The sequence below is a fragment of the Phyllostomus hastatus genome, unplaced genomic scaffold (genome assembly GCF_019186645.2).
Source record: "Phyllostomus hastatus isolate PE091 unplaced genomic scaffold, TTU_PhHast_1.1 phas_contig_29, whole genome shotgun sequence".
Classification (NCBI taxonomy): Eukaryota; Metazoa; Chordata; class Mammalia; order Chiroptera; family Phyllostomidae; genus Phyllostomus; species Phyllostomus hastatus.
In genome coordinates this window covers 46,516,710-46,542,495 of record NW_025333835.1, presented here as the reverse complement: position 1 = coordinate 46,542,495, position 25,786 = coordinate 46,516,710, and the positions used below count along the sequence as shown (strand labels likewise).

Genomic DNA, 25,786 nt, shown 5'->3' with positions numbered 1-25,786 from the left:
TTCGATCATATATAATCGAATAAAATCAAATAAAATCAGCTCCTTGGGAAGAACAGGAACAGGAAATGTCTTTCAAAAGAGTGTGGTGGGACGAGAGAGTATGTGCCTCTGATAAAGTCGCTTTCAAAATAATCAGTTCATGTTGGAGCCAGTAAAATAATAAAAATCGAGAATGAAGCTTAAAGTTATTATAATTTCTTAACTTTTAAAGAGCTTTTAATAAGTACAACAATTTTATAAATGCATAATCACAATGATTTATTCTGCTTTCAGTAGTTCAGGGTATTTAATGACTGATAGTATAGATGTCACAAAATCCAGGGTGTATTTTCATTTTTTTCTCCAAGGTACTCTTAAAAATTAATTAATATGTATTTATTTTTTTTAGATCAGTTTTAGGTTCACAACAGAGTGGAGGGGAAGGTAGAGAAATTTTTTCCCAAATACCATGTTTTCCCATGTATAATATTAAGGGAAAAAGAAGGATGCGCATTATACGTGGTGAAATACGGTACCCCTTTCAGTTTTAGACAGAAGGGAAGGGAGGGAGAAAGAGAGGGAAACATCGGTGTGCAAGAGATACATCAGCAGGTTGCATCTCACACACACCCAGGTGGGGACCTGGCCCACAACCCAGGCCTGTGCCACAACCGGGAATTGAACCAGGGACCTTTTGGTTCACAGGCCAGCACTCAATCCACTGAGCCACACCAGTCAGAGCAAGAAAACGTCCTTGTTTATAATTCTATACTACGACTTAACAGTTAGTCAAGTTGTGGTAGACTGTTGTATGTAATATTCCAGACATAGTGCAGAGGGGATGTTTTGAAGTGCACGTGTTTACATACTGAGTTTAGTACACGGTTAAATGGCAAAGCGATTGGAGTGCGCGAATCATGTCAGCCTCTGTGGTTGCAGTCCGTGTGAGAACACCCTCTGAGCCCCGGCCTCTTTGACGGGGAGGGCAGTTAGGCCACCTCCAGGGCCCCATCGAGTTCTGAGTTCCTGTGACTCTGAGAACAAGCCAGGTAAGCCACACTGCGGACACAGCATAGGTAGGTATAAGGTTCTTCAAAACACCTGCACGGAAAATTTCCAAGCGTTCCAAGCACAGGTTCTTGATAAGAATTCATTTGAACAGACCATGTATAATGCAGTATGCTATTGAGCTATTCAGAGTATATGAAGAGTGTGAGAAATACATAATTTTTTCTTTTTTCTTTTTTTGGGAAAATAATGTACAGCATTATAATTTTAGATGATCCAGGAACTCTCTTCCAAGAGACGATTTGAATTGTTAATTCCCAGCGCCAGTGTCTACGTGTACTTCTCCCTGGAGAATGGTTCTCGTCGTGTGGAATAATTCCTGGTACTCGGGTTTCTGTCAAGAGCCTAAGCAGCATATTTTCACTCTTGGGACCCCGGAAGGAAAGCCATCTGCCCGCTTGTCTCTGATAATACAAGTGACGATGATTCAAGAACGTCCAAGGTGACACAGAGGCAGGACTGCGGAGACACCGCTGAACTCGGTTCTTGACGGAGCTTGGCTACAGAAGAGCTTCCTCCTCCTCCTCCTCCTCCTCCTCCTTCTCCTCCCCCCCCTCCTCCTCCTTCTCCCTCCCTCCCTCAGGCATGGCTGCTCCCAGTCGAGGTCAGGGGCAGGAGCCTGGGTCTGTTCCACCATTAGCACCAGGCCCGCCCTGAGGCAAAGCAACCCTGGGTGTCCGGGGAAACTCTCACGCGGTCCCCTCTCCCATACCACCCTCTGCCCGGTCACAACTCCACCCCCGCCCCGTGTGGATGAGCAGACGCACCGCCACACGCCTACGCGGTTACCCTCAGCTCCCGATGACCTGAAAACGCCGTGGACAGCCCGAATCCATACCTGTTAAAACAGGCACGTTTACTCCCCAAAATAACGCAGAATGACCTCATCAGAAACTTATCTGCACCGCTTCTGCCCGTCGGAGCCGCACCGAGCCACAAAGATAATTTTGTACGCCCTCAGGGTGGGCACCAGCCCCCGGAACACAGAGCCACCTGCTCAGGGAACGGGGGGTTCGCCCTGAGACGAGGGGTGTGGGAGGTTCGAGCGAGACCGAGGGTCACTCAGGGGTGTCCAGCCTGTGGCCCAGGACGGCTGTGAGGGTGGCCCAAATCAAAATCGTCAATTTACTTAAAATCCGCCCCCTTCTTTCAGCTCATCAGTGTTCGTTAGTGTGTGTGTGTATTTACTGTGGGGCCCAGACAACTCTTCTTCTTCCCGGGCGGCCCGGAGACGCCACGCGGTCGGACACCCCTGGGAGCCATCCAGAGGGACGACCCCGACCAGACACCAGGCTCTCCCCGCCTCCCGCCCCCCGCCCCCCTGATTCCGGCAGGGCGGCGGTCAGGAGCAGCCCTGACACCCCGGGGCGTCAGCGAGGAGGGGTCCCCCGGCAGGACCTGACACCCGGGGCGTCAGCAAAGTGTCCGGTGAAGGCAGGCCGAGTCCGGGGGCCGCACAGCAGCAGCCCCCAGGGGACCCCTCACCGGCCCACAGTCTCACTGGAGAAAAGGGGGGCGTGTGGGGGGTGTTTGCAGAATCACAGGGCGGAATGAAATGCTCCTGCTAGTTCTAGCTCCTCAGGCTTTGGGGAAGGATGCCCCAGAACAGCCCCCGCTTCCCCGTCTGGGAAGCAGAAGACACCCCTTTGCTGCTGACTCCCGCTCTTTAAAGGGGAAGAATGAGAGACGCTCAGGGTGTCTCTGGAGCAGCCGGAGGTTCTGAGTGCGATCCGTCTCCCAGGGACCCAGTCAGTCCGCAGGGTCCGGTCCCCGAGGGACCCCCGGGGGACGGGGCAGCCGCAGCCGCAGCCGCAGCCGCAGCCGCAGCCGCAGCCCCAGCCCCACCCCCACCCCCACCCCCACCCCCTGCCCCACGGCGCCCTCCCACAGAACCTCCCGCTCCCCAGCGCGCGGCCAGGCCCGCAGGTCGCTTTAAGGGCAGCGGGCGCACGCGGCCCCAGGTGCGCGCCCGCGCCATCAGTGAGGTCGGCGTGGCCCGAGCTCCTGCTGCGGGGAGGCTGCCCGGCCGGCAGCGGGCACGTGGGCAGCGGGCATGGCCGCCTCAATTAGCAGCCAGGAGCCGGGCCAAGTCTCCGGGCAGGTAAGAAGAGGCCAAGGCGGAGGAGCGGGAAGGGGCGGCAGCTGCGCTTATAACGCCCGCGGGCCTGGGCGTCTCTCGTTCAAGGGACGGGCCGGGGGCCCGAGCGTGAGCCAGCCCCGGGCAGGTGCCCGAGGCGGAGGGGGACGGGCCCCGAGGCTGTGGGGCCCGAGGTCCTGGAGGCCCACGCTGGGCCCCTGCGCGCCTCAGGGGGTGGGGGGACCAGGCCGAACCCTGCCAAGGAAAAGGCCGCAGGGCGGGGCGGTGAATGGAGGTTTTCGGGGGAACCCCCGCCCCCGGACCGAACCAGCGGAGACCTGCCGCACGGAACACCCCTGCAGGCGGGAGGCCACCGGTGGCCAGTTACCCAGGAGCAGAAGTCGGGGGTTTGGGGCTGCTGGCCGGACAACACGCGAATGCCGATTTTTGGCTCTGACCTAGGACCGTGCATGTGACCTAGGAAAGTGCATTTTCAGCCTCGTGTCCAAGTGAGCGGACCCGCCTTCAGCCCGCGTCCCGGGGTGTGGCCCCCCAATCGCCCCTTCGCCCCAGGTGCACAACCCAAGGGTGGCGGGGGCGGGGGGGGGCGTGGGGTGTGGACGCCGCCCGCTGGGGAGCCCAGGGGCCTCCTGGGAAGCAGCGGAAGCGCCGAGTCCCTCGTGGGACTGTTTGCTCGGAGAAACAAACATGACAGGCGGTGATTAGCCCGGCAGGGAGAGCGGCTCGAAGTGTCACCCGCCCAGGAAGGCAGGCGCGCCCTGCCCGCCCCCTCACCCTCCCGTCTTGACGGTGATGGGCGAGAGGGAGGGGGAGCTCTGGGGCCGCGGGAGGCTTTGCTGCCTCGCAGAACCTTCCACGGGCTTCAGCCCCCTCCCCCCGCTTAGGAACAAGCTCTCTGAACGGAATTAGCACCGTTTGGAAGTGGACCGGTTTAATGGGTTTTCCTAATTATGTCAGAACGGAGGCACCTGTGTCAACGCACGGGCGAACTAGCGCCGTGTGGTGCGGGGTTGGGCGGGGCTGCCCAGGACGGACTCGGAGCCGAGTGGCAGCTTAGCCGGCAGGAGATGAGTGACTGTGGTTTCCTGCCCTTCCAACAGCCTGGAGCCCCCGGGACCCCTTTGTTCCCATGTGCAGAGCGGCTCCGCCCCCTAACCCCCCGCTGTCCCCACCCAGAGTCCCTGGACCCCCGGGGACCCAGGGAGGCCCACCAGGGCCCCGGGTGAGCGCCGGCCCCTCCAGCTGCTCCTGCTGCGCCCGTGATGAGAGAGACAGAAATAACAACCCGCTAGGACGTGGGGGCGGCTGGCGGGGAGCAGGTCAGCACCTGCTGTTGCTAATTAAGGGCTCAGCCCAGGGGCAGACAGATCGCCACCGGAAACCCCGGATTTCAGGGCCCCGCGCGCTTGCGGTCTCTGAAACCCCAGGGAGTGGACGCAGGGCGTGGGCGGCGTGGGCGTCGTTTGAGGGAGGAGCACGGCCTGAACTGAGGCGTCGGTGGGTTCGCCCCCGAGTGGCGGGAGTCACAGGCAGTTTGTCTTTTCCCGCTCGGTGTTTCTGGGTTTCCCAGCATCCCCCAGCGAGTGCGTGCTGCTTTTCGGTGTTCGGTTTAAACGCGGCCGCTTCAACCCAAGAGCGTGTTCTGCCGGAGGAAGCCTGGCCCGGGCCCGGGTGTGCTCACGGGTGCGGGTCCCGCAGGCCCGGGAGGCGGCTCCGCAGACCAGGAGCCGTGGGGAGTTCCCTTCGGTTCCCCTCCGTGGTTCTCACTGGGGGGCGGGGGGGCCCTAACCCTAACCCTAACCCTAACCCTAACCCGTCCTCCGGGCCCCTTGAACCGGGCCAGCCGTCCGCCTCAAGTGGCTCCAAAGCCAGTCAGTGAATTCGAGCCGCCTTGGGACAGGGGGCCGGGCTGGGTTCTCGGGGGGCCCATCGCCAGCATCCTGGGCGCGCTGGGCAGGGACTTTGTGGGGACCCCGTGGGTGGGAGGGACCCCGTCTGCTCCCCTTCCTGTGGCTGCTTCAGTTCTGCTCCCTCTGCTCTGGGGGCAGGACACCGCCGGCCCCCGATGCCCGCCCAGGGGCTGCTGGGCGGTGCTGCTCTTCTCCTCTGTTTCTGGGCGCAGATTTCCCCGCGTCTAGATTCCCCCACCTGGGGACCCCGGTTCTGCCCTCAGCTCCCCGCGACTCGCTGACAGCAGGTTCTGGGGAAATCGGGACGGAGGCTCCCAGGTGCGCACCGAGCTCCGAGTGCCAGGACCGGCGGAACAGGCTGCAGTTGGCTGCCGACGTCGCTTGTTCAAGACGCACCTCTGCTCCCCGCAGGCCCCCGCCCCCAAGCCCCGTGGCCACAGTGGTGCAGAGGGCGGTGCGGTTCCAGGCTGTGCCCACCGCCCAAGGGGGGAGACACACGGGCCCGTGCATTCCCTCCTGTCCCTCCCCCACCTGGGCTGCCCCACCTGGGGTCAGGGGGCGTCCTCTGTGCACCGTGTGCTCACGTTTGGGGGCTGCCTGAGGAAACACGGTGACGCGGACCCCCCCCACAGTCTTGCCATGTGTGGTGGCCCCCGGAGGAGGCTGCCAGCAGGGTCTCAGAGCCCCCAGGAAGTGGCTGAGCCCGGGGGGCAGGCGCTGGTCTGCATGCCTCCCACGGCTCCATGTCTTCCTGCTGCGTCCGTCCGGGCGTCGGCAGGAGCCGCAGTGACGGTGTGGGCGGACCCGGGGTTCCAACGCTGTTCCTCGCGGGTGCTGAGGGTTGAACCCCACGCTCACTGGCAGCGGACGCACAGCCTTCCAGAACGTACGCCGTGTGCCGGCGGGGGCCCGTGCCTGGGTGTTCGGCCGGTCCTCCCGGCACTGAGTGGGGGCCCCGCGAGTGTCCAGGGGGATGGACACGCAGATTCTGGCCGCGTTCCAGCAGAGCCCCAGCGCAGGGTCTCTGCGAGGGAGGGAAACCAACCTCTCTCGCCCAAGTGCCGTGGCCCAGGACGGCCCGGCTCACACTGAGGCTTCGGTGTGGTCAGTAACGCACCCCCTCGCCCTCAGAGCGCCCCCGTGTGGCGGGGACGCTCCGTGCTCGCTGTGTCTGCGGCAGACAGACCGGGCGCCTCTGTGGACCCGGGTGAGCCGAGATCGGGGCCAGCATCCCTGCCTCCGTGCCCCCTCGCAGTGACCGTTCTCGGGGCTCCGCGTTGGGTCCTCGAGGGAACGTGAGGGTCCCCCCCGCCGGGAAGCCCTCTGCCCCGCAGCGACTCCCCAGGTCCGCGCTGAGAGCGTCCGGCGGCCCCTGGGGCGTGCCGGCAAGGAGGGCGGTTTTCCCAGCGAAGAGGGAGCCCCGGAGGAGGAGCTGCAGGTCCCGGTGGTCTCTCCCTTCCGTCCACACCCCAAGCCCCAGGTTCCAAAGCTCGTGCACTGTGTCACGCTGTCGTCTCAGAACGAGGGACATCTGAGCGGAGAGGAGGGGGCGGGACTGGGGACACGGCGCGAAAGGCCATCCGAAGGGGCTGAATTTTTATGGTTTTGAACAGGGCGGGGCGGGTGGCTGAGACCACTCAGGACGGTGACCGTGTGCACGCGAGCGTCTCTGTCCACCCGGCCCCCGCGGCGGCAGGACGTGTTTGAACACTACATACCCTGGGGGGAGGGGCGGGGGCGGGAGGGGTGTTCCAGATTAAAAGCCCAAGGGGGAGAGACCAGCCAAATGCAACCCGTAGTCCTCCGGGGGGTCCTCCAGGGGGTCTCGGTTTGAACAAAGCAGCTTTTCTGTGAACACTACAATACATACATAAATAAAATAAAACCCACAGGGAAACTTGAAACTTAGAAAGCAGTAGGATCGAGCTGCTACTAAAACAGAAGCAGAAAAACCAGGGCTTACGTACGACAGGTGGAGGGGAGATGAGAGGTGACGCAGTTCTCGTGGTGCTTCCGGGGGCAAGCCAGCCGACACCGGGCTGGGGGGGCCCCAGGGTGCTCGCCTGGAGAGGAGGAGGGAGAGGGGCACGCTGAACCCCTGGGCGGGGCGGGCCCTGGGCGCTTTTAGCCCCCGGGACTCCCCCAGCTCACCCCTGACGCAGCAGGAGCCACGGCATCCCTGCCTCCGGGACAAGCCCCAGACACCGCGAGGACCTGGTGTCCTCCACCCATCCGTGCGGCGTGGGGCGTGTGCTCTCCCCCCGCACCCACGAGGTCATCCCGGGCCGCTCCGCGGTTTTTCCTGCCCTTCCAGGCGAAGATAGACGTCCTGCTCGTGGGAGATGCGGCCGTCCGGCCCCTGGCCGACACGGTGCAGGAGTTCTTCTCGACGCTGGCGGAAGTCACCGTGACGGTGGGCGACGTGCACGGGGCGGTGGCGCTCCTGGCCCAGCGGGAGTTCCACCTGGTGTTCCTGAGGATGGCGTCGCCGGCGGCGGGGGAGCAGGAGGCGGCCCGGGCGCTCAGGTGAGCCCCCTGCCCCTGGGGGGTCGCTGGGGGCAAAGCCTGTTTCCCCAAACACCCTTACGAGAGGACGCCGTTTCTGCTTCAGCGTCTCCGGTGAGGGGCAGCGTGGTGGGCAGGACCTCCATGCATGCTGTTTCTGTGACCACTTGCACACACTAGAAAAAAACGGTCATTCTCACTTAAAGAGTAACAGGTGTGGGCATTTTCACTTAGAGAGGAACAGGTGTGGGCGAGCGTGTAAGGGTCGATTGTTCACAGACAGACGTGCATTTGATGTAGAACACTGAACTTCCTCCCAGCAGGTCCCCTTTCTGATAGCTGTCCCCGAAAGGCCGGTCTTTCTGGACTTTGCCCCTCGTTAGGGCAGGTGCGGGGGCAGGTGGGGCTGGCGGCCCGCGGCCTGTGGGCCGGGCGGCAGCTGTGGGGGGGCCCTGAGTCCGGACGCACCGCGCCTGGCGCTGCCCCTGCGTCTCACGGCCTCCTGGAGGTTCTGCTCCTTCCTGCGGGCGCCCCTGTGGCCGGGGAGGCCTGGGGGCTGCTCCTGTGCGTCAGGGGCTCCCTTGCCGGCCTCCCGGGACCCTGAGCCGTGCAGGGTGTTCTGGGAGAGGGTCAGGTCAGAACAGGTTTGCTCACGTTCAGGAGAAAACCCGGTAGGCACAGTGTCACTGGAGGTAAGATTCGAATGCAGGACTTCTAGGAGTTATGGGACATCAGGCCCCTGTGGACGCGAGGAGAGGGTTCAGAGACGGTGTTGTGTTCGGCCGGCCCGTGGCGTGGCGGGAGGGACAGGGGGAAGGAAGAGAAGCCCAAGGCACTGAGTTTACTTGGTAAGGAGAGACGGACATTACTCTGTTTTTGTTGTTGTTGTCGTAGGCTTGATTTTTGCTGTTATTAGAGCAGCTGGTCTCCTGCATCTCATAGACTTTCTCCTGGGGGCAGGCACGCCAGACAGACCAGGCACAGCACCTCAAAGTGGGTTCCCCCCCCGCCAAACCACGCCGTGAACGGTCTTTCTGAAGAAGACACACCTATTTTGTTACATGCCTTAAAAAAACCTCCGGTCGACAGAGCTCCCCGGGCCGGGGGCTGATGGGGCGATGTCTCGTGTCCAGAGCATCTGAAAGCACTTGTTTGCGGCAGCTCCACGAGGGGGGAGGGCAGGGGATTCCCCCTCCCCCGTGACGGGTCAGGAGACTGCAGCGGGGGTGAGGCGCCCGGGACCGGCAGCCCAGACCAGCATGCTTCACTCTTCCTTCTCGTGCTTTCTCGGGGGCTGTGATCCCTCGTCTTCTGCACGGAAGCCCCCTCCTTCGCACCTGCAGGTCCGCGGGTGCTGGCCGAGGTGCGGGCCACGCGCTCACCTGGCCTGGGAGGAGCTGGCACAGCTCTCAGGGCGTCCCCTCGTCGCCCTGTCATCACGGGTGCCCTCTGGTGGCGGGTGAATTCTGTCTGCAAATCTGTGTGTGGTAAAACGCTCGGTTTCCTACCTGGAAACGGTTGTTTTAATCGAGTCGGTAATTAGCAAGGAGCGTCGCTGGTTGTGCACAGACAGGCCCTCCCGGGTCGGCCCGGCTGCCTGGGCCGTGGACAGAGGCGTCATCACAGGTGACGGTCCTCAAGGCGGCTCCAGCCCAAAGGTCCCTGGACGTCCTGGTGGCTCTGAGGGAAGGAAGTTCAGTTCTTCCCAGCTTCGTGGGGACTTGTATGACACTTTGACCTCCTGATCGGATGACAGAGCTCAGAGCCTTTCCCCCACCGACGTGAGACGCCACCTTAGTAAGTCTCTCTGTTCGCGCCACCGTCGTGAATGCTCAGGGAGAAAGAAAACTTCTCCAGTCCGATTCCCAATCAGCTGCACTTTCGAATCCCAGGGTTCCGAACGGTGATTTTTTTTTGCCTCGCTTGACCATTTGTTTTTCTTCTCAGGTGTGGCCAGAAGAAAAACACACATTTTCTGTTTGTTTTTATCATCCCTGAAAATTTTAAAGGTAGGTGCCTCCCGGACCTGTTATGTGTTTTTTTTCTCCGAATGGAAACTGAGGGTCAGTGGTTAACACAGAGGCGCTCAGGCTGTGTTTCAGGGCACGGAGCTGACATCACCATCACCGAGCCCCTGACGCCGGAGAAGCTCCGCGTGGTGGGGAGATACTGGAGCACGTGTTTCTCGCACGCCGGTGAGTGAGAGACAGACGTCCAAAGGCTGGAGAGTGTCTCCTTAGAATGCCACAGAAATTGTATCTGTAGCTTTTAAAGTGGGTTTTCCACGCACGCCTTGTGTTTGCCAAACATGAGCCGTGTGCCGTGTCCTGTGAAGAGCACGTGTCCTCGTGCATGAAGGAAACACGCGTGAGCACAATAAGGGGAAACGCTCTCTCCCAGCGAAGAGAAGACTCGAGTCTCCCGGGACCGGGAGTGTCGCTCAGGGCCACCACGGCGCTGCGGCGGGCGCAGGGGTTACTCCTGACAGCGAGACTGTCACCGTCATTTCTGGCGGCCCGGCCACTGCCGCCCGTCATTGCTTCGTCGTTAAAATGGAGTGAGTCGGGCTGTGGCCTCGTGCGGTCGGCAGAAGCCAGGGCCACCACCGGACGCCCTCTCAAAGCACTCGCGTGCACGTCATTTTCCGTCTGCAAGTTAACGGGGCGGTTCCGTTTTAGACGACGTCAGTGTTTCAGTGAGACCGCGCATTTTTTAAACTCCTCACTTTTGTATTAATATGGCGTATCGCCAGCATCTCACTGCTCAAGCTAATCAAATGCTCGAATCTGGCTCGTGAACGGGCAGACCCCACTTTCTGGAATTAAATTCTACTGGAGTCATTGTCGGCCAGGGACGGTTGGGTGGTGGTCCCGGGCCCAGGATACTAGCTGGGAGATCTTTTAAAATTAAGACAATGTTTTTCTTCAAATGGGCCCGAGAGGCCGGCGCACAGGGTCCCTTGTGAGCTGGTCCTCAGCTGACCCAGGACTGGACTCGCCCCTTCCTTCCCACTGTCCTTCGTGGGCCATCCCCAGGGACGGCCAGCGAGCGTGTTCGGGGACATCGCCGTGGCCCCGGGTCTCCCTGCACCGGCGTCCGTGGCGACCACAGCTCTCTCTGCCGCTGCTGCCGCTCCTCTGACGTGATTCCCCGCAGGACCGCACAGCTGCCTGTGGCCACCTGTCTGCCGCCTTCCCATGGGTCACGGCCACGCCCGCTTCCGGGCAGCCCGCTCGGCTCTGAGGACAGCAGCTACTCAGACAAAGCAGAACTGAAGCAGCCAAACCACACACACACCCCAGGCGCAGCGAGACCCTCGGATGCCGGAGCTGGGCGGTCCCACCGCTGCCTGGAGAGTCACCCGTAGTGGCAGCCTCTGCAGGCGGCTCTGAATGCGGACTTAGTGAACAAGTCCGGCTGAATGCGCTCTGAGCAGGCCCGTCTCCGAGTTTCTGGAATCGGGTTGAGAGAGGATGTCCCGGGGTAAAGGCGTGTCGTGTTCTAATTTTTGCTTCCTGGCCTGGCTGGTTTCATGCTTCATCACTGGAATCCACAAACTGCTTCCTGTTTTGTTGTTTTTTTTAAACACTGCTCTGTGCCCTGCTGGCCGGGTGGCTCAGTGGGTTGGAGCACTGTCTCACAGACCAAACGTTTGCAGGTTTGGTCCCGGTGGGGCGTGGATGGGGGGCAACTGGTCGACGTTTCTTCCTCAAATCAGCGTTTCTCTCTCTCTCCCCCCCTTCCACGTGCTCTCTTAAGAAAAATCAATAAACCTGTCCTTGGGCGAGGATTAAAAAGATACTGCTTTATAAAATCCACTGGGTAAAAAGTGACATCCGCCCACCACGGATGCGGGTGTGTGTGTGTGTGAGTGAGTGTGTGTGAGAGAGAGAGAGAGAGAGAGAGAGAGATCAGCGTCAACGGTGGCAGTGGTCTTGGGATCACAGTGCCACCCCCCCCCCACCCCTTTCCCAGTTCCAGTGAAGAGCGAGAGCTCCGCGGCGGAGGAAGAGTCCGGGCGGCCGTTGCCAGAGTCCTGCCCTGAACCCTGGGGGCACTTCTCCGCCGACGTGTTCGCTTGGTTCGTTTTTGTTTTTGTTTTTGTTGTTGTTTTCACTGTCTCAAATAGCAGCCCTCACTGTGTGCATGTCGTTAAAGACTGCCCGGGGAGCGTACTGACGTACTGAGGGGGGAGCCCTGGCTCCAGGCCAGGGGGAGGCGAAGGAGGGGAGAGGCTGTTCCGTGGAACAGGGATGTCACTCACCTCTCCCGCGTTTGTGAATCCCGAGTGTGGGCTGTGGGCGCACGCTCCGAGTGTCCAGCTGAGTGTAAGGGCCCCCTGAGGATGGTCGTAGTGACCGCAGGGGGGCGGGTGAGGCGTCAGGTCCGAGGTTCCCCCCCCTCACTGGGCGTGTGAGAGTCTGAGTCACACCTGCCAAAATGAGATGGCACCAGCGGTGTCCCACCTGCTTCTGAGCAGCACAGTCTGTTCTTCAGACAAAAATTTTGCAGAAACCCCAGTAGTTAAATAGACGCGAGCAGCCTCAGGGGTTACCCACCTGCCACTAGTCCTCTCCGGGATGTCCTTTGGACGCCTTGAACCCGCACCCCCGCGGACTGAGAGCGACCCTCGAGGACACCCCTGGCTCCGGCGCTCTGCCTGGGAGGAGTCGGCACCGGCGTCCCCCCCTGCCCCCCGCGTTGTGCGGGGAGGGCTGACCCTCCCGATGCCGGCAGTGTAGTGAGCTTCTGAAAACTCAGTCTTTGTGACTTTCTCCCCTTCTCTCGGAGCGGACGGCCAGGGAGGTTTTGAACAGAACCGAGGCCCCAGACAGCAGACACGACTGCTGAGGACACGGGTGGCGAGGGCAGGAATTCTGAGCCAGTCACGCCCGGAATTTGTAGGATGGGGCCATCTGCTATTCTGACCAAGTGAGAGACTCGGCAACCGGCAGCTGTGGTTGCACCGAAGGTTGAGTCACGTGGAGACGGCAATAGCTCTCTTGGCCTTACTGAGCGTCTTAACCTCAGGGAGACTGACTGTCTCAAACCCCGCCTGGGGCATGCGGTGGGCGGGGGGTTTGGAAGCCTTGGCTGTGCTCTGGGGGGGCTCGCCACTGCTCTGTGAGCCTCCCCCATCTGAGGGGTCTCTGTCCTCAGAACCCCGCCACTGCAGCTACAAGTAAATTTTCACATCAAGTTATGTCCCATGGGACGAAGCAGATGATACTAGTTTTTAGGTTTCTTGGGAAAGTTTTTTAAAAAATCAAATCAGTTCATCAAAATGCCTAGAGAAGTCCTAGAAAAAATGGGAGAGCTAGGGAATGTCCATCAACTGGCTGACTTTTCCATGGACAGAAGCTGCCCTGGCCGGTCAGTTAGGAGTGGCCGCCGTGGCCTTCTCACCCCTCGTTGCTCTTCCCTCTGCCGCGCCCCGAGACACGGCTGTGTAGGTGGGGACGGGTGTCATCAGTGGGTTCACCCTCCTGGTAGCTGTTATTCTTTGTCAGTGTATTTTAGAACTTGTGCCCATGATAACAACTTCCTTTGAAATTCATGTTCTGCACCAAATACGTGAGGCAGAGCGCTTTGCCATTTCCTGCCCCTGTGCCTGCGGCGAGAGCCTCGGAGGAGCCCCCCGCCCCCCGCCTCTGACCAGCGTGCGGGTGCTGCTGGTTTCGCGGTGCCCGACGGTCTTCCTCTCCGGTGTCTGGTACGGTTTTCCCTTGTTCCTAGTTCCCAGTCTCCGAGAGATGACGCTGGACTTGAGTTAAAGGCTCCGCTGTCGGATTTTGAAAGAAGCAAAAGGATTTCTCTTCTTCATTCAAGCAAGGAAAAGCTGAGAAGGTGAATTTTGATACAGCCTTTTTGAGCATTATTCGCGTGTAGGGAGAAATGCTTTCGTGCATTTCATGATCTTTTGTAATATCTTTTGTGCTGGCAACTAAATGCATGCCACTCCTTCGTTCATTTAGTCATTCAACAAACAGCGAGGAGCACCTCCTGTGTGCCAGAATGTGATTGGAAAACTGAGATAAAAAATGAATCCTCCCCTTTGCGAGGTGCTCAGACAGACTTCCGAAGAAGCAGCTATCAATAGAAAACTAGGCGTCCATTCCCGCCACCGTGGAGGTGGGCGCACAGTAGGCACCTGGCAGAGTTGCCTCAGACAGAATGAGGGGTGGGGAGGGCTTTCTTGACCAGATGGGAGCCACAGGGAGCTTCACACCAACGGTCGCCACTGGCTGGGCTCAGGCATCAGGGAGGGAGTCTCGTGGGGCGGGCAGGGAGCATGGCGGTGGGGGAAAGGCCAGAGGGTTCCCGGCACGGTGAGCATTTTCCTGAGTGGGCGGAGGGGCGCACGTGGGGACAAGGGAGACAGAGGGAGCCGGCGAGGGCTGCGTGTGTCCTACCGAGGGATTTGCCGTCACCGGGGAGGCACGGGAGGGCGTCGGCAGAGGGCTGGCCCGTCCCATGCGTACTCTGGGACCAGTCCCCCTCTGCCGCGACGCTGGATGGCGAGTTGGGTGTTGGGTCCGGTGTCGCGGCCAGAAGCATCTGTGATAAGACACAACAAGGCCGTGCAAGGTCGTGCTGACCTGGGATGGTGGGGAGGGGGCCTGTCTCAGACACACTGAGCAGGGGAGTCGGCGGCGTGAGCGCGGCCGGAGGGGCGGAGGGCGAGTGTGACTTCTGAGAGGGTGGCGGGACCCTCGGCCGCGCGGGAAGCACAGTGGAGGGGCGTCTGCGTGGGGGTGACGTTCGCTCCTGTCGAGTCCCAGCACCTGCGGGGGGTCCCGTGGCGCTGGCCGCCCGGCGAGGAGTGGGCCCCAGCGTCCTAGAGGAAGGACAAGGCTAGAAAGGCAGGCTGGGCGCTCTCGGGGCCCAGTGACCCTCTGCAGTGGGGACGTGGGGCGGGTCGACTCTGAACAAGACCAGCTGGGACCAGAGCCTGGGGGGACCGGCCATCGCCGGGGCCCAGGCAGCCGCGGAGAGAGATCGGGGAGGAGGGTCGGCAGGAAGACTGAAGCAGGAGCGACAGACCGGAGACCGCGGAGAGGAGCGCGCCCCAGGGCCGTGCGTGCTCCGGAAGGAGCCTCGCAGGACACGGGGTCCGGTCCGGGCAGAACCGGGACTCACTGTGCGCAGCCGGCAGAGTCTCAGCCTCACGGATCTCGGCACAGCTGGCTTTGCTGGCGCGGTGGGGGAGGCACGGCGTCGCAGGAGGACGGAGCAGAAAGGAGGGGCCTAGATGGAAGGTGGACGGTGTATCAGCGGGGACCCCGGGTACAGTGGGGGCTTCCGGGAGGCAGGGCCACACTTGAGCAGGTTCACGTTTGCCTTCCAAAAGAAAACAGCTGGGAGACTCCCAGGTCTTGCAGACACTGGTGTTCTGGTTGTCTGTGGCTATGCAGAAAGGTGAAACCAGGGTTTGTGGGCTGGGTGTGAGGTTTTATGGGTCAACAGTTCGAACAGGGCTCAGCCAGCAGTTCTCCTGCCCACCTGACGTGACCCGGGGTCGCTGTTGGCATCAGCTGGCGGGCGGTCTGGCCCGGAGGGTCGTCCGCGGAAGCGTCTCCGGCAGCCCAGGGCCCCCAGAGAGAGTGCTGCAGGAGGCACGGGCAGGGAGCTGCCCGTGGATGTGCGGCTGGAAAGGGGGCCCCCTGCCACGGCGGCGGGGCTGAGGGTCCCCCCTTCACCACCACGCCCGCCACCCCGCAGGGAGCGCATCAAGCACAGCTGCGAGCAGCTGCGCGCCCTGGTGCCGGGCGGCAGGGGCAGGAAGAACGACGCGGCCTCCGTCCTCGAGGCCACGGTGGAGCATGTGAGGCGTGTCCGGGACCGGATCCCGCCGGCCGTGCTGGGCCAGGTACAGGCCGAGCCCCCGCAGGTCCCCTCCCGGGCTGGGCCGCAGCGCGGCAGCTTTTCTGCCTCTCTGCTTTTGTCCTGGGCGGCGGGCGTGTGTGCGCGCGCGTGCTTGTGCACAGGAGAAACCCCGCTGAACAGAGCTTGCTCTCCCTCTCCCTCCCTCCCTCCCTCCCTCCCTCCCTCCCTCCCTCCTTCTCTCTCCCTCCTTCTCTCTCCCTCCTTCTCTCTCCCTCCTTCTCTCTCCCTCCTTCTCTCTCCCTCCTTCTCTCTCCCTCTCTCTCCCTCCTTCTCTCTCCCTCTCTCTCTCCCTCCCCCTCCCCCCTCCCCCTCCCCTCCCCCTCCCTCCCCTCCCCTCCCCTCCCCCTCCCCCTCCCCCCTCCCTCTCTCCCCCTCCCTCTCTCCCCCTCCCCTCCCTCTCCCTCCCTCCCTCCCTCCCCTCCCTCCCCCTCCCTCCCCTCCCCTCCCCCCTCCCCCTCCCTCCCCCTCCCCTCCCTCTCCCTCCCTCTCCCCCTCCCTCCCTCTCCCCCCCTCCCTCCCTCCCCCCCTCCCCCTCCCTCCCTCTCCCCCTCCCTCCCCCCCTCCCTCCCTCCCTCCCTCCCCTCTCTCCCCTCTCTCTCTCTCTCTCTCTCTCTCTCTCTCTCTCTCTCTCTCTCTCCCCCGCCCCTCTCTCCCCTCCCTCTCTCTCTCTCTCTCTCTCTCTCCCTCAGATCACGGAGGCGCTCCAGAGCAACAGGAGGTTCTGCAAGAAACAGGCGCCCTTCCAGCCGCCCCTCCCCGGCCCGGCCATGGTGCCAAGGTGTGCTCAGGTCCCCGTGGGCTTCCTCGGTGCCACCGTGAACCTGTAGACGGGCCCCACCCGCCTGCCAGGAGCTCGCAGGCATTTGTGGGGCTCAGGGAGCATCCCTGGCCGGGTGGCTCCGAGGGTTGGAGCGTCGTCCGTGCACCAGAAGGTGGCGGGTTTGATCCCCGTCCATACAGGGTGGGTGCCCCAGCTGTGGGTTCCATCCCTGGTTGGGTGCAAATGGGAAGCAACCCATTGGCCTCTCTCTCTCTCTGTCTCTCTCTCTCTCTCTCTCACACACACACACACGTCTCCCTCCCTCCCTCCCTCCCTCCCCCTCCCTCCCCCTCCCTCCTCTCTCTCTAAGACCAGCGAACGTACCCTCGTACCCTCGGGTGAGGGTGGAAAAGACACACCCCCTGCCGAGGGGCAGCACGTCACTAGGGCGATAAAACGCACAGCGCTCTCAGAGTCCTGACTCCGTCACCATCTGCCTCCATCTCCTTTTGCCGCTTCCGGGGCCCCTACGAGGGGGCGGGGGCGGGGGCGGGGGCGGGGGCCGGCCACGAGCTGGGACACGGCGGGTTCCAGCGCCCCTCCCTCACGGGCGGTCACGGGCGCTGGAGCGGGCGACCCTCCTCCGTGGGGAGTCCTTCGGGAGACTGCCCGGGTGCGCCGCCTGCTCCCGTTTACCCGGACGGGTGAGCGGAGGGAGACGAGACGGGAAAGCGCCTCGTCCCTCCGCATCCTGGGGAGTCACCCCGGGCACATCCGCGCACTCACGCAGCCTCATCTTCAGGGTCCGTCTGGGCTTTTTTTCTTTTTCCCTAAGATTTTATTTATTTATTTTCAGAGAGGGAAGGGAGGGAGAGAGAGAGAGAGAGAGAAACATCCATGTGCGGTTGCTGGGGGCCATGGCCTGCAACCCAGGCATGTGCCCTGACTGGGAATCGAACCTGCGATGCTTTGGTTTGTCTGTGCTTTTATAACGGGAACGATAGAAGAAAAATCACATTCAGCCGTGTTCCTGCGGTCTTCCTCGAGAAATGTGTAATTTTTTTTTTCTTTTTTAAAGGGAAAACAGTGTACTGGCCAGCACCCACCCACCAGTGAGAGAAATTAGTTTCCTGGCTAATGGGTGCTTGAATGTGCACCCCGCCCCAGCCGCGGGGGGCCCCTCAGATGGCGCTGGGAGAGGTGAGAGGTTCCGCCCACCTAACCCGGGGGGTGGGGGGTTCCAACACTCCCAGACTGCACGCACCCCTGGGCTCCTCTGCACCCCCTCCACTGTAATTGGGGGGGGAGGCTGGAGCCAGGCTGGGGGATTCCGCCATCAGCCGTCCTGGGGTCTGTCCGCTGGAAGTGCCCAGGCCAGCCCAGGCTCCCAGCTAGTGCTGCTCCAGACGCAGGCTCGCCCTTGACCGCCGGGACCAGAGAGTGCGTCTGACCAGGGGAGTGGGGGTGGGGATCGGCGCACCGGCGGCTTCGTGCGTGCCAGCAGAGCCCAAAGCGTGGGACGTAGCCGTGTGTCTGAACTACCTTCCTGCCCCCGGGTGCTGCTCGGAGCGTAGAGATGGACTGATGGCACCCACCTCGCGGGAAGGGGCTCCACCAAGCTTCAGGCGGGGCCGGAGGGAGCTCTTCCCGACTGCTTCCTCCGGGGGCGGGGGAGGGGGCTCACAGCTTCCATCCTGATGGAGGCAGCACACACACACACACACACACACACACACACTCACCCCAAAGGCACAGGCAGCTGATGCTTCCCTAGAATCTGCCTCTTCATGACGCAGGGACCCTAATTCGTAGCGTGTGTGTGGTGATAAACGTGGTCACTGAAAAGTCCCCTTTGCTTTGCCCACGGCATTCCAGTGCCGCCGCCGCGTCAGCGTGCAGTGCGGGGAAGGGACGCAGAGCCCAGGCCGCTGTGTGTGCTGCCGCCCGGCGAGGGGCCGCGTGCGCTGACAGGTGTGTGCGCCTCCCTTGTTTCCGAAGGTCCGGCGGGCCCCAGCCCCGAGAGGGCTGCTGCTGAGGGGCATCAAGGCCACGCTCCCAGCCCGGCGCCGTCCCTCAGCTCCTTCCATGCTGCCGGGCTCTGTTCCACAGTCGTCCCCGCCTGGGACACGGCTGCTGCCGCCGCCACCAGTCCGAGTGAGTCAGGGCCGTTGCTGCCGGCGCCTGGGCCCAGAGCCTCCTCAGGCCCCGCTCCGCCCTGCAGCACCGCGCTGGGCCAGGCGTGTGCGGCGCCTCCCCCGTGTCTGGTGAGTCCCCTGGGCTCTCGGGGTCCCCTCGGGGTCCCTCCAGCCAGCATAGCCCCTGACGTGCGCTCGGCCACGAGGGCTGTGGTCAGAAACCTCTCAGACCTGGGGCCGGGCACAGTTGGCCCGGCTGTCACCCTGCGTGCCGCAGGACGGGTGTCTGGACGTCCAGAGCCAGGGGGTCTGGCGGGGCTCTGCTGGAGGGACCCTCAGGGACCAGAGGAGCCCGGGTCCCCCTAGAGTGCCTCCCTCTGGCCCTCTGTGTCCACGGTGACACACCCTCTTTCCCAGCCCCGCCCTCAGCGGGCCTGTCCCCCTGGGAGCTGCCCTGACTCTCAGGACGCCAGCCGTCACACTGGACGGAGCCCGTCCTTTGACACCAAGCCGGCTGACCTCCGTTCCCAGGGGTCCTCCTGGCACAGACTCTGGCGGAGCCACCACTGCGTTCTGGCCCCACACCGGCCACTGAGGGGGTCTGCATGTGTGTGTGTGTGTGCACAGTCTCTGCCCTCTGGGAGCGTTACTCAGCCACCCAGGTACCTGTAACCTGACCCCGACCTGGGAGAGGCAGGAGTGGCCTCCCCCTGCAGGAAGGGCTGTCCAAGCAGAGACCCCACGGAGACTGAGCACGTGTGGTGCAGAGATGGGGAGTGTGGTCAGGAGCTGGGAGGATGGGGGCGGGGGCGGGCGCTGCAGCAGGGGCGTCGGCACCTGTACACAGACGGCGGCGTCTCCACCTGGGCGAGGAGCCGTCCGTTCCGGCAGAGGGCCCGGGCCAGACTGGCCTGCTCAGGCTTCGAGTGCGACGGCCTTGAAGTGGCTGCCGGTCCTTTCGCGTAGTAATGATAGCCAACACGTTCCGAGCCCTCGGTCCCTGAAGAATGTGCCGGATACTTTCTGTCCCTACTGCAGGTGAGCTCCTGACTCCCCGAAACAGTCCTGGGCGGCGGGTACTCTCACGGTTTCCAGGTGACATGCAGGAACCGGGAAAAATAGCGACCTTGCCAAGTCGCCCGTGAGAAACTACCCTGGAGAATCACAAAGAAACTTTAACATGTGACACACGGGTCGGCACGTACAAGCCCGCGGCTAGTGCCCGTGAGCAGAGCTACGGGAAGGCCCGGGCACATAAACAGAGGAAGGGCCGCAGCACCGCTGCTCTGCCGCTGACCGATGCTCAGTCCGGGGTTCTTGCTGTCGGAGAAACATGACATGCACTAACAGTAAATCGTGTGCATTTTAAAACCTGCAGGTGTAACTCACCTGCACATCTCACAGGGTTTCACAGACCGGGTCCCGGTGCTTGAGGACACAGGAAACGTGCTGTTGGCGTTGTGAGCTGGACAGGCCAGGGTCCGATTAACCATTAACGTGGCTTTTTTCCCCCTGGCAGCAATCGTTTTGGGCGCCCCAGTAGCGCGCGGCTGAAGTTCGCGGTCTAGAGCCCCTAGTGGTCGCAGTGCGGCGGCGCAGGACGAGCGAGCGGCGCGGAGGACCGGGAAGGCCGCATCCGGACACCTGGCACCGCAGGAGGTTGCATCGCGTGGCCTCGGATGACCACGACCGCGCTGGGGGCCTCCGCGGAGAGAGGAACGGGCTTCCTGCCTCCACCCTCCTGGCTCCGCCGCCCCGAGAGCTGCGAGGACACGTGGTCTAGGCGCCGCGGTGCTTCTCCCTCAAAAACCACGACCGGACCGCGCCTCGAAGCAGACCCACCTGCCTGGAGGGAGGGGCCTGCCCGTGGTGCTGCCCAGCTCTCCGGCTTCCCTGAGGACGCCCGTGGCAACGTGATCACGTGCAGTTTCGCTGTGACTTACTGTCACTTCTTTATTTTTATGTAAATTTGTTTTTATTGTTGTTCAAGTACAGTTGTCGCCATACCCTCCCCCCTCCCCCCACCACAGCCACCTCACTTGTTTCCAGGTGCTTTCCCCCCCCAGATTTGGCACTTGAGAGGGCCACCCCTGCCCAGCGCCAGTCAGAGGGGTCACGGCAGTGTGAGGGGGGTGCTGGCCTGCCTCCCGGGGCCGATGGTGCATCGCTGTGTTTGCTTTCGCATTTCCTGCCCCGCAGAACGAAATGATAGCTGACAGCTCACGTTTCCTTAGAATCTTTCGTCACAGACTAGAAGGTTTTATTTTTCCGTTTTTCATCTCCTCTCTAAAGGTAGGAGGAAAGGCTACTGAAAATAAAGGGGAGAAAAATTTTTGTTTTATAGTTCCTTGAAATGTTCTTATGCATGGTGTGTTTTATGATTAAATACTCACTTTCGCCCCTCCCCCCAAATGGTAACCTGCTTTTGTTTCATGAATGTGTATTCCTGCTTTTAGTAGCCCTGGGGGCAGGGAATTTTAATTCCTCCAGGCCTTTGGAGAAGTTTAAAATTTGCTTTAGGGGCCTAAAATTTTCATACGCAATTGTGTAACTCCCCTTGGAGGAAGCTGGGAAGGGGCACCTGTAGCTGTCTGGCAAACTTTGTAAACACGAGGAGTTTCCGGCTAGGATTCTGCGCGTGTCGTTACACAGGGTGCTGACCCTTCGCACTCCGCAGGCCTGCAGGAGTGATCGGTTCCCCACTGTCAGGGAGCCCGCCGGGGGGTTTCGGGCGCGGGGTGACACTCTGCACTTGCAGCTGCTGCCGGGACTTCTGCCTCGCCACCATTCCCCTCGGCCCCCACGGGGACCCCGAGAGACAGCCCGCGGCTGGTCATTGAGCAGACGGTCTGGGGGCGCAGCCTCGGCCCCCTCTCTCCTCCTGACACGAAGGGCGGGCTCCCGGCTCCACTGCGAAACGCTCCGTGTTTTCCCTCCAAGCCGGTTCCCGTGACCCCGAATGCCACGCAGAGTCCGGATTCACTCCTGACACCGCGGTCCCACGTCGAGCAGCCCCCGCTGTTCCGAGGAAGTTCAGCTCGCAGCCGAGGAGACGAGGGCAGCTGGGCCTGAGCCCTCAGGCGGAGAGCAGGGTTCTCCTGTGGGAAACCCAGCGGACGGGTCATGGGAAGGTGGCAGTGCTGTTGTCACAGAGGAGAGGTGCGGGGTTTGCCCGGGAAACAGGACGGCCGGCAGGTGTCACGCGGGTGGCCTCGAGGCAGCCCCTGTCCCCGCCGGAACAGACGGGGGGCAGGGCAGAAGCCAACACCAGCCCTTCCCATGGCCCCGGAAAACCATTAGACCTTTCCTCCAGGAGAGGGATGTCACCTCCCGATTTCTGGGTCCTCGGCGTCGGTGTCAGAGCTGCCTGCTGGCGGGATGGGCAGACACACAGACTGCTTGTCCGATGGAGACCGCCCCTAGACCACACAGTCGCTCATCAGTGTGAGCCCGTCAGATAAATGTGTATCCATCTGACCGGCGCTAGCCGGCATGTGGGGGGCGCAGCTGTGCAGGGTCTTTTTGCCCCCCTCCGTCGAGGGACGAGCGTCTCCCAGAGAGGCCAGCGGAGCGGAGGACTTGTACGAAAGTCGTCTGAGCGCTGAGAGAGGGCAGAAGGTGAGACAGTACCAGGGCACCTCGGAGCGTCGCCCACGCCGCTCTGGGAAGTCACTCGAGGCCTCGGGGGACGTGAGGAGCCAGCCTCGTCTCTGAAACACAACAGCAGCACCGGCCTCCCCGGCTCGGTGTGAAGATCACGGAACATGGGTGTGCGAGGCCCTGGGACGGTGCCCCGCACACGGCGGTCGTTGGACACGGGTCAGTCGTGGTCGTGCGATGGTGACCCGCGAGGCCTTTTGGCCCTGCGGCCGCCCTGTGCTTCACCAGTGGTCGCATGGCCAGGCCCCAGCGCCACACGCGGGGACACGCAGCTGGAGGTTCAGGCAGAGAGAGGGCACAGCTTGCCCGTGGCAGCCGTGTTCGCTGACGGGCGGTGTTTGGAGGTGTGAGAAACGGAATATCTCTGAATTTCTAGCTGAAGGAAATTTCAGAACTTGGGCCACGCTGGTTCTGTTGCTGCTACGGCAGCGTGGCAGCCGACAGAGAAGTGGGGCCCCGCCTTTCGCACGGGGGGGGGTGGTGCTCCCCTTGGTCACCCCCCCCAGCCAGCCTGCCCCCTGCAGGTGCTCTGGCGTGGCTCCTGTGCGGGGGAGTCACCTGGGGTGCGGGGGACAGGCACCAACGTGCTAACGTGCGCACTCCCGGGTCCGTCCCCGCAGGGTCGGGGGCAGACGTGGCCGGGCTGGAGCCGGGGAGCCAGCACTGTAACTGCCCCGTGTGTCTCCAGTCTCCGGTCACCCCGCTCGAGAACTCCCCGTGCACGTAGGCGGGTGCAGACGCCCGTGAGGGACCCACGCAGGACGCACACAAGCGAAAACCTCGGTCATCGGCTCCCCGGCCTGCCAGAGCGTCCCAGGCACGTGGGGCTGCGTGGGAACCGTGCGCCTCCGGACCCCACCTGGAGACGCGGCTCTCACGGCTCCGGAAGGGGCCTGGGTGCAGCCCACAGGGCGGCGCTGGTGTGGAGCCGGGGGCAGCCCCGGTCGGTCGGGTTAATAAGGTGCTGGTCATGCACACACGGGGGTGGGTGCTGGGTCAGTAGGCCGCAGTGCTGGGCCGAGGTCGCTGAGATGCCCAGGAACTGCCTGGATGAGTTAGAAGGACCATTAGGTAGGGGCATCCCGTGCCCAGGTGAGGGCTGGGGGATATTCAAAGGTGGGAGTGGACCCAGGGGGTCGGCAGGAGGCGTGGGGCAGGCAGGGTCTCCCTCTGTCCTTCCTGCCTGTCTGGACACCACAGACATGGGAGGGAGGCCTTTCTCCTCCTTGTTGAGCCTTCCGTGTTTTGTGAAATTACTCTCTAGGTCTGGCTGAAAGCAGAATGTCGCTTTTGCAAAATAACGAGCATTGGGAAAATGCGGCATTCCTCCGAACACTTGGCACCAACACGTCCAACGAAACTTTGAAACTGGACCCTGAGCCTCTTGGCAGTCGCCGTCCAGCGCTCCGCTTGCCCTGGCCTCCGGCCGGCTCCCTGGGGGGGGGGGGGGGGCGGAATGAGGAAGCAGGAAGCCCACCGCCACCACCTGCGTTAATCCTCGCCGCTGAGGGCCAGTTTCACCCCGATGACGGGGAACACGACACCCCACCCCCACCCCCTGCGAGACAGAGGCCCCTGCTCTGCACTCGGCGGGAGACGGTTTTGACGCCCCGGGAGAGTGCTCCCTCTGAAAGCAGAGCGGGAAGGCGCACGCACACACACACACACACACACACACACACACACACAATGACCTCACTCGGTTTGTTGGACATGCTTGAACTTCACTCACCAGACTCGCGTGGTCTTCGTTTTCACGCCAAGACTTCGAGGGGTCAGACCGTACGCTCGGTGGGCTGGGATGCTGCCCTGAGAAACTTCCGGTCCTGCCCCGACTGGGCCCCAAGCCGTCTGTCCTTCCCCACTCACCGGGGCGCCCTCCTCCCCGAAGGGGCCCCTTACTCGGGGCGCCGCAGCCACCCGCAGGCACAGTGCGGTGCCCAGAGACAGCAGAGCTCAGAAGTGACGGCGCCGGGGGCTTGGTGCCACCTCATGAGCAGCATGTCGCTGGGTGAATGATCAGTCTCCCCCTGCCACCTGTCTCCTCTTCTGGACAATGGGGGTCACACTCTTCCTTCACTCACTCGGGTCCTGAAGACCGAGGTCGTGGTTGGAAAGTTCCTGGGGTGCAGCCGACCCCCACAAAGAGCAGCTGCTATTGTCCCCCTGCCATTCCTTCCGGTGGCCTCCCTGCTGTGAGGACCCCCCCCCCCCGGGGGGAATCCTGGTGCTTGGTGTCATCCGATGCCGCTCCTCCCGGCCTTGCTGCGCCCTGATCGGGGAGGGCGGCTTGGCCCCCAGTTGCTGCTGGGATGCTCGGACCCTCCCCGACGGTGAGCTGTGTGCGGGTCCACACAAGCTGCCTCCCCTCCCCTGTGACTGTCCATCTGATGCCCTCGTCCTTACTGCCCCCACCCCACCCCACCCCACCCCACCAGGCCGCCCGCCGCCCGCACAGCCGGGCAGAAGCCTCTTCTTGCAGCAGCAGCAGCAGCAGCAGCAGCAGCAGCAGGGAGGGAAGGGCCCAGAGCCCCGGTCTCTGGTCTGCAGAGCTACTGCCTCCTGGACAGTTCTCTCTGGGCGCGAGAGCCAGCGCCAGCAGCGTGGCACCCAAGGAGGCGCCTTCCCCGGGGAAGGGGCTCCCTGAGGGTGTTGGTCCCCACGTGGGCCGCCTGCACGGGGGGGCCAGCTCCGCCGAGAGCACGCAGTCGCCACGCGTCTCCCCCGCAACCTCCGAGGTCCTGCCCTCCGACGCAGACCCACAGACACGTCCCACGGGCAGCGTTCATCTTTGGGGCCATTTGTAGCGATTGAAAGGCACTTTAATTTGTGTTATAAAAGCAATATGGTCTTATGACATCTAAACAGAACCAAAGGGCATAAAACAGAGTAAAAAAAAAAAAAACTTCCCTTGAAATCCCACCCTTTGGAGGTGACCGAAGTGGTGTGCTTCCTTCTAGATTTTTTCTTTTTTGCATGTGAAAACATGTCGAATGCAAATATAGAAACACAGAGATTCATCACAAAACTTGAAATCATATTCTATTGTTCTGCACTCGCGGTTCCCCCACTGAACTCATTTGTGGGTGCACTCACTCTTTTTAGTAGCCGGCATTGTGTTCTATTTTAAGACTATCTTAACCCATGTTCACCTGGCAAGTGTCCTTTCTTGTTTGTGGAGAAGGGAAGTGTGACCGGGCAGGGACCCGGACAGAAGCCACGCCGGCGGTCCCCGTCCCCAGCATTGCCAGGAAGTCCGAATCGCACAGATAAGACAGTCCAGGAAGCACCGAAGGCGTGTGTCTGTCTGAACGCTCGGAGTTGAACTGTTTCTCACGGCCGGCTCGCCGCGTAGCCTCAGTCCCATCGCCGAGGAAGACCATTCTTGAACAGAGCACACATGTGGATTGAGAGCAGGAGAGTGGGAGAGGGGGAGGGAGACTGTCAGGGAAGGACACCCCCCCTCCGCCGACACGGAGGTCACGGAGCATCTACAGGGCAATACAGTTCTGTTCTGGCGACACATGCAGGAAGGGGACTCTGATTAATTACTTGCTGATGACCCATTTATTTTCAGTCAATGGCCGTAAGGGGGAAACGAATGTAGTAAAGACGGAAACACAGCGAGAGACGCAGAGCAAAGTAGGCCCAGACGCCGAGGTCGGAACTCCGGTGCTCACGCCCAGCACGCAGAGCCGGAGAGGGCAGGGCGAGCCGGGACCGCCGGACCGCCACGGGGCCCAGAGGGCCGTGCTCTCGAGCCGAATAGCAAGTGCTTTTAAAC

The 25,786-nt window shown here is 62.1% G+C and overlaps 1 protein-coding gene across 1 annotated transcript; it reads left to right on the top strand.

The window, feature by feature from the left end:
• Nucleotides 1-3,100: 3,100 nt before the first annotated feature.
• SOHLH2 (spermatogenesis and oogenesis specific basic helix-loop-helix 2) lies at nucleotides 3,101-20,125 on the top strand. Its single transcript, XM_045839047.1, has 11 exons — nucleotides 3,101-3,148; nucleotides 7,370-7,581; nucleotides 9,508-9,569; nucleotides 9,651-9,755; nucleotides 11,542-11,641; nucleotides 13,297-13,407; nucleotides 15,283-15,430; nucleotides 16,137-16,225; nucleotides 17,286-17,407; nucleotides 18,206-18,471; nucleotides 19,886-20,125. Exons 1-11 carry the CDS (start codon nucleotides 3,101-3,103, stop codon nucleotides 20,123-20,125), a joined length of 1,503 nt encoding a protein of 500 aa, XP_045695003.1.
• Nucleotides 20,126-25,786: the final 5,661 nt, after the last annotated feature.